Source organism: Anolis sagrei, chromosome 6, assembly GCF_037176765.1.
Source record: "Anolis sagrei isolate rAnoSag1 chromosome 6, rAnoSag1.mat, whole genome shotgun sequence".
Taxonomy (NCBI): Eukaryota; Metazoa; Chordata; class Lepidosauria; order Squamata; family Dactyloidae; genus Anolis; species Anolis sagrei.
The window spans coordinates 80481394-80489404 of NC_090026.1; the positions used below are offsets into that span (position 1 = coordinate 80481394).

The 8011-nt window shown below is 39.9% G+C and overlaps 1 protein-coding gene across 1 annotated transcript; it reads left to right on the forward strand.

The window, feature by feature from the left end:
* The first annotated feature begins 995 nt into the window (after positions 1-995).
* Positions 996-6497, forward strand: RPL14 (ribosomal protein L14). The gene is made up of 6 exons (XM_060781849.2): positions 996-1102; positions 2983-3084; positions 3919-4013; positions 4847-4946; positions 5653-5706; positions 6387-6497. The coding sequence occupies exons 1-6, from the start codon at positions 1100-1102 to the stop codon at positions 6459-6461; spliced, it is 429 nt and encodes a 142-aa protein (XP_060637832.1). The 5' UTR covers positions 996-1099; the 3' UTR covers positions 6462-6497.
* Positions 6498-8011: the final 1514 nt, after the last annotated feature.

The following is an 8011-nucleotide window of genomic DNA, read 5'->3' on the forward strand; positions in this document are numbered from 1 at the left end:
GGACTCAAACAATGATGGATCTGGTCAATCTTGGTGCAAATACTCAATATGCCCAAATGTGACCAAATGTGAACTATAGTTCACCTACAATTAAAAGAGCATTCTGAACCCCACAAAGAATAGAACTGAGCCAAACTTCCCACACAGAATCCCAACGATCAACGGAAAATACTGTGTTTTCTGATCGTCTTTGGCAACCCCTCTGACACCCTCTCCCGACCCTCCCAGGGATCCCGACTCCCAGGCTGAAAATCTCTGGTCCATACTATTGTATTTCCCATTCCTATGTGCAGCTGTGAAAGCTGGACAGTGAAGAAAGTTACAAATCAATCCAATTGTAATGTGGTGGTGGAGAATTTCTATGCATACTGTGGCCTGCCAAACACAAATAAATGGGAAATAAACCAAACGAGTCCTGAATCTTCCCTAGAAGCCAAGATAACGAACCACAGACTGTCCTACTTTGGTCACATCATGACACAATATGGTTCACTAAAAAGACTCTGGTCCTTAGTCAAGTAGAAAGCAGTAGAACTGGAAGGCCATGTTACATGTGGGCAATAAGACTCATTCAAGAAAGCTATGGATTTCCCATATTTGCAAGGCCTGAGCGGAGCCGCTGAGGAGAGTGACTTGGAGGCCTCTCTTCCTGAGGCACCAGAAGTCGAACCTGACTAGAAGGCCATGGTTAGAGCGCTACCATTTGGTCAGTTTAGAAACATGCTCTTTTGACGACAACTGAGTCAGAATACCCTACTCAGCACGTTTCACCGCGTCTCTGGGAATTGTACTCCAGGGAAGCCAACCTTCCCGATCCCGGCTATCCTTCTCAACACGTACAGAATGCTTCCCACGCATGCGCCTCGTATAACTGAAGCTCTTCAGTGACCGCCGCAATGCTAGGACGCATGCGTATTAGCCAGGTTCCCTTTTCCCGCCTGCGCATGCGCCTCGCGGGTAATGTCTCGCGACGTTAACGAAGGCGGTCTCGCCGCCTCTCCCTCCTTTGCGCCTGCGCCGTCGAGTTAGTGGCAGAGGTATCGCGAGGCAACCGGAAGCCGCTCTTTCTCTTTTTCCGTCGGCTCGCGCGGCGTCCATCATGGTGAGCGCGGCGGCGTGGCTGAGGCCTAATTTGTGGGGCTCTCCTGAAGGGAGTATGAGAGGAGGACGAAGAGTAGTTGAAGGAGTGGGGCGGGAGGAGGAGGAGGACAGAAGTGGGCCTCTGGTGGCAGCGAGTTGAGGAGTGGGTCTCCGTGGATGGGAAGAGGGAAGAACTAGGCGGAGGGGCCTTGCCTCTGTCAGGGACGAAGAAAATGTACTTACAGAAACACAATAATTACAATGTAACGTCAGAATGAGAACTCTCAACAGTTTCTGAAGCTCAGGGGTTGGAAAAGGAACTTTCTTGCATTGGCCATTGTGTCTGGTGGGGTGGGCAGAGCGCGAAGGGCTTCCACTCCCAGAAGTAACTCTTCTGCTGGCGGTGAAAGGCGTTATGAGGCCTTGCCCTGCGCCAGCCACGTTTCTCGCTAGGCCTTAGTCTGCATTGTCATATATACAGGTTCAGGCAGTAATCGGGGCCCGAGGAAAGCCCCTTCGCCAAGCCAGTTGTAGGAAGGCATGGGTTCAAATTGTGGTTCAAGCACCAGAATAGCTCTATGGCTGCCTTTCAGCACATCTTTCCCTCCCTGTAGGTCTCTTATCTCTTCAACACAATGCCTCTTCCGATCTCTGTGCCATATATATGAATGACACAGCCCTATTTCTAATAATCTGCTGGATTTGGGGTTTAGGACTGTAAACCATCACATGACTTCAAGACCACCTCCTCCCTTTCTCAGAACCCCCTTTTCAAAACGTAGGTTTCTGTCTCAAGCCTCCCATTGCATACATATTGGAAAACAAAGCTACCCATCTCCATGTTTTCAATTTTGTATGTGGACTTAAAATAGGATTTTTTTTCTACTTGTAAAAAGCTCTTTGTATATGTATTGCAATAGATTACCTAAATAAGACACAAGCAGATTTATAAGGATGGGCAACTTGGAAGTTCGTGAACAGACTCAGAAGCAGAATGGGCAGATCCAAAGACAATGGTAAAATGGCACTATCTAGAACAGTGGTTCTCAACCTGGGGTCCCCAGATGTTTTTGGCTTTCAACTCCCAGAAATCCTAACAGCTGGTAAACTGGCTGGGATTTCTGGGAGTTGTAGGCCAAAAACATCTGGGGACCCCAGGTTGAGAACCACTGATCTAGAAGAATCTTCCACTTTGTGCAACTGTGGAGCAGAACAAACAACTCTGCATCTGTATGCTTGTCCACAATGCCCTGCCTCATGCACAGAGGAAGAATTGTTTAAAGCTACAGACAATGCGGTCGCTGTTGCCTGTTTTTTGGTCAAAAACTATTTAACCGCTTGTGTTCCCTCTGTTTTTATAAGTTTTATACTTCTTTAAGTAATGCTTTTGACACAAAATAAATAAGGATTGTGAAAACAATTCTGTTTATTGATGGTTTGTGCACTTTTTAATTGCTTGAGAAGGATAATGTGTGATGAGGCAAGGTAAAGAAAGTCTGGCTATTTCCTCCCTAACTGGTCTGGTTTCCTGCTTTCAGTAACTGGTCTGAAATCAGAAAACCAGACCAGTAACAGATTATTGATGGAATTGTACTCTGTAGAAGGGTTGGATCAAATGCCACACTTTCTCATGGTTTTGGTCTGACTCAAAGGTATTCTGGGAGTCACTGGTTAATAGAACTGCAAAGGTTCCGCATCCTGAGCTTCAGCTACAGTGGAATTCTTAGGCAGAGATAATTTGTTAAGGTGAATTTCTTGAGTGCCTCCTTGGCACATATCCCCATTCTAGCCAATATGCATTGTCTTCTGTTTTACTATTCTGAAATGGTGGTATGATCAACACTAAGATCATCCCTAAATTAATCTTTGTGAGATATTATAATGATTTTCTTTCCTATAAAGGTGTTCAAGCGCTACGTTGAGATTGGCCGAGTCGCCTACATTTCCTTTGGACCACATGCGGGCAAGTTGGTTGCAATTGTAGATGTTATTGATCAGAATAGGGTAAGTTTGAATACTTGCTGTATGCCTCTAGTATAGCTATGTATTCCATCATTTTTGTAAGAGTTCAGAACTGATTCGATAAAGGGAAATAAGTAGCCTTCTTTTCTGTCTGGATTGATTTCCCTGCAAGTTTCAACAAAAGGAAAGTCTTCATCAACAGCCATCATAAAGGGTTGTCTCGTCTATTTCTTTCTGATAGAAAAAGACAGGGTAGTAAAAAAAAATTCCAAGAAGTTAGCATCTTGGATTTCATGCATATAACTGGCCAGTAAAACTTGCAGACTTTTGTGAACATATTACAAGGCTGCATTTATGCAGCTCTAAATTGTGGATCACCACCCCAAACTTGATCAGAAAGAGAATGCAGATAATACAAGCAGTACATCCTTACATTCCGTGAATCGCCAAGGGGGGGAGGGGGGATAGCTTTGTCATACTAATACTCAGATTGTATCATATTGTCTTGAAAGTGAAATTGGGTTCGACCTAGTTAGTACTAGAGGGACTGCCAGTTGTAGGCTTTATTCAGAGGAAGATAGTTGTAAATGACCAATTCCTTGTTTAAGAAACTAACATGAAATCCATAAAGTCATCGTATTCAACAGTTAACTTTTGTAGTTACCATCTTAGTGCTGAAATGTTAACATTGCTTTTTCTTGATTTCTGGCTGGAATTTTATCTGGAGCGGGCAAGCTTTCAAGAAGACTTTTACCTGTTATTATTTTATATCATATAAGAATAAAAGCTGAAGGTGGAGATGGAAGATTAATCCAGTGCTCACCTTTTAATCCTTGGAACTGTTGTGAAAACTAATTATTTTCCTCCTTCCTTTAGGCACTTGTAGATGGTCCCTGCACTGGTGTCAGAAGACAAGCCATGCCTTTCAAGTGCATGCAGCTGACTGACTTTGTTATCAAGTTTCCCCACAGGTTGTTTATCCTTGTAGTTTGTAATCCCTGTTTCTAAAGTTGAATTAACGTGGAAATAGCTTACATTGTTGTGGATGTAGAATTTATCCATTTTCATATTGGCTGAAAGATTTGTGGGAATAATAGCATAAAAGACTCTCCTGTACTCTAAATTGTTAAAACTTGTAATGTCTTCTGAAATACTGTTATATATATATATATGCAGTAGGCAAAGGTAAACTGTGAACAAATCTTGCCAAGAAAACCCCTTGGAAGGGTCACCATAGACTTGCCACAAGTTGGAAACAACTTGAAGGCACACAGTGACAATCACAAATTTAAAGCCTATGCAGGAAAATATAATTAACGTGGAATTGGAACTGGAATGATACTGAGTCCTAACATGGAGAATGTTGCCTGAAATACATGTTTATATTAGAACTTTAGGTAGTCTTGAAACATTCAGCACATGCTCAAATAGGTAGCATAGCAAATCACTGTGGTACAAGGACAAAAGTCCAACATGCAATAATGAGAGTCACTGAAACTTGTTCCAATGGCATATTTATATTAAGGCAGATGATATCAAACTATAGTTTAGTGTGATATGTTGCATAATCACTGTTTGTAAGGTGTGTATGAAGATTGTATGTGGCACCTAACATTTAGGAACTTTTTGAAGGGTATGGATAATAATAGAATCTATAATTTGCTGATTGCTTAAAATTAAATGATCTAGAATTCTAAATAGCATGGGGTGGGATGTAGTATAGATGATGTTAGTAAAGAACCATTTATAAATGAAATCTCAAGTAATGTTACAGTAACATGTATTTGTGTGTGCTTAAATCTAGTGCCCGTCAAAAATATGTGCGGATTGCTTGGGAGAAGGAAAACATTAATGAAAAGTGGAAAGCTACCAGATGGGCACAAAAAATTGAGGCCAGAGAAAAGGTATGTTTTCAAAGTATCATAAACTGGACAACATGTTGAATTAAATTGGGACCCAGGCAATTAGATGTAACGTCTTAGCAGCAAAGGCATAGTGGAATCTACATCAGTCCATATTCATGGTTCCAGTTAACCAGCTGTTCCCTTCAGGATTAAAAACTCCCCATCAGCTTTCTGTTATAATTGAACATGAGTTTACCTCAGTGCTTTGTTATAGTGGGTTCATCCTTTAAGGGCTTTTCCCTTTCCTTTTTGTACTTCCATCAGTGGAATTCTCTGTTCTGCAGATACTTCTTGTCTATTTGTTACATAAGTGATGCTGATGCTGGACATCAGAAATAAGATTTTGTTAAAACAGATTGTAAATTACCAGCTCCTCATAGCTATATTTCGGAAGAAGGAACTGGCAAAACAACCTGATTATTCCTTGCTTAAGAAAACTATGAAATTCATGGGGTCACCTAAATTGATTGGTGACTTGGGATGCACACACACATGTTTTTTAAAAAATAATTAATAAAAGGCAAAATAATGAAAACACTATATTGAATCGTGGCACAGTCCTAGTAGTCATTAAGTGAACGAGATAAGCATGTAGTGCATTTATTTAAGGATGCCTTTATAAAAGGAGTGATGATACTTTATTGGATTCAAAACAGCCAGACAGTGTGAACAAAACTAATGTTCATTCTGGGAAATGTTTCTACAGAAAGCCAAGATGTCAGATTTTGATCGCTACAAGGTTATGAAGGCGAAGAAAATGGTAAGTAACTTGTGTGTAACTACTGTTTTTTTTCCAAAACAGTGTAGATGTGCTGCAATCTAGCTTTATATTCTAGGTAAGATCAATTTTATGATATCATCTTGATTTTTTATTTTAAGGTGATTATCTGAGGTACTTTACATTTTTGTGTTTTCAAATTTCATCCTTCTGATGATCAGTAAAAATGTAGTTTAAAATGTAGTATTCCTGTTATAGAATGTTTTCCCCCCAGGGGAGTTCTTTAATATTAATATTGCTATGTTCCTGGGCAAGACTGAATTTTCCCAGGCTCTTGTATTTGTATCAAGGCAGTTTTAATAATGTTGTTTACATTCTGGTGTTTTGGAGGTTTTATTTTTTATAAATAAATAAATAAACTCTTAGATTTGTATATTACATTCTGAGAGGCTGAGAAGCTAGATTTTATCTGAGAGGCTAAGAAAGTATATTTTAACTAGATAAAGGTTTTCTCACTTGGTATGCTCTTTTATCTATAATGTTTTTGTACACCCAAAATAAGAAGCTAAACTTCTATAACATGAAAGTTGGAAGTTTTGACTACATTTCAAAACAAATAAACCAGGTTAAAATGCAACACCCCCCCCCCAGTTGTTTACTTGTGACTAATTAGAAATATAATTTTCCTTGCTAATAATTTTCAATGACTTTTGTTCTTACAGCGAAACAGGATCATCAAGCATGAAATAAAGAAGCTCCAGAAGGCTTCTGCTCCTGCTCCTGCCAAGAAAGCATAAACTGTCAGAAAATAAACTTCAGTTTGGTTACAGCTAGTATGACAATGAGTTCTGATTTTTTTTCTTTTGGTAATTTACCTGGAAAAGTTGAACACTGACTAAAATTGTTGATGGCATGCTAATTATCAAATAAGTTTTAGCCAGTTATGGCTAACATGTCTTTAGCTCCCCTTTCTGCTATTTTTGTTTTGAAATTAAAACATACTCTGCCTAGCAGGCTAATAGAAGCATTATTGAACCATAGTTGTACAGTTTAGTTTGGATTTTCCCCCCACTGTACACTTCTGGCCAGAAAAATGTGCTGCCTCCAAAACTGATGAAAAAGGGAATCCTTGTTTGAACAAAAAAGCTTTGAAGCTTCAAGGACATTCAATGCTAATCAAGGTGGCCAAATGCAACATTGACATCTGCCTCAAACAGACAAGAGTTCTTTCTTCCTCCCTGGACATTCCACAGATATATAAACCTCATTTGCTTAGTTTCCAACAAACCTCAGAACCTGAGGATTTGGGTGAAATGTCAGGAGAGAACACGAAAATGGCCATACAACCTGAAAAACTCACAGCTACCCAGTGATTCCGGCCACGAAAGCCTTCAACAACACAAAAAAATGATACTTCATGAGGCTGCTTAAACCATACCAGTTAAAATCTAGTCCTTTTTCTATAATGTTCTTTTTTTTAACCAAAATCACTAAAATGTTGCACGTATTAGTGTTAATAGAACTTGGCATTAACCGTGGGTAAGTTTTAAGACATAGAAATTTCAAATTTGTTCCCCCACAGGGCTGGAAAGATCCTATCTGAAACTGGAGAGCTACTGCCAGGGAGTGTAGATAGATGGACCAGTAGTCTGACTTGATATAAATCAGATTCCTATGTTCTTAATTTACTTAAATTGTACTGATGCCCTAATAAATAGGCTCTTCATTGTTAATTTGAACATTTAATACAAATGACCCTGGGCATATGAGATAATGTCCCTTAGTGAATCTCTGCGGTTGAGAGCAGGTGGCCCCATTTCTGTAACGCATCCCACATAGAATCATGGAAGAGACCATGTAGGCCATCTAGTGTAACCCCCTGCCATGCAGGAAAAGCACAATCAAAGTACCCCTGACAGGTGGCCATTCATCCTCTGTTTAAAAGCCTCTAAAGAAGGAGCTTCCACTACATTCCGAGGCAGAGAGTTCCTCTGTTGAAGGGCTCTCATGGTCAGGAAGTTTGCTGCTACTTGGTTGCTAGATAATACCAACCTTGTTTTAAGCAATATGTGGAATTGGTACACTAAACCGATGACACCAACACCCATTTATGACTGACTGATCCCTTGATATAGATTTATATTGATTAGTATCGTATTACATTATTGTTATTGCTTACTTTATAAAAGGGGACACAAGGCAGCTAACAGCTACACTGATTTAAAACAAAACACACACACACACAAAAAAAAACCCTGTGTGTGTTAGGTTAAAAATACAATTAATACTATTAAAGTGGATTTTAAAATGCACCTTCCCCACCCCAAAAAATCTCACCCACAACCTC

Excerpts from the sequence above, each read along its gene's own strand:
- RPL14 (XM_060781849.2), top strand. Across the intron at positions 3,085-3,918 it reads ATGTTATTGATCAGAATAGG|GCACTTGTAGATGGTCCCTG; the intron begins GTAAGTTTGAAT and ends TCCTTCCTTTAG. Across the intron at positions 4,014-4,846 it reads GTTATCAAGTTTCCCCACAG|TGCCCGTCAAAAATATGTGC; the intron begins GTTGTTTATCCT and ends GCTTAAATCTAG.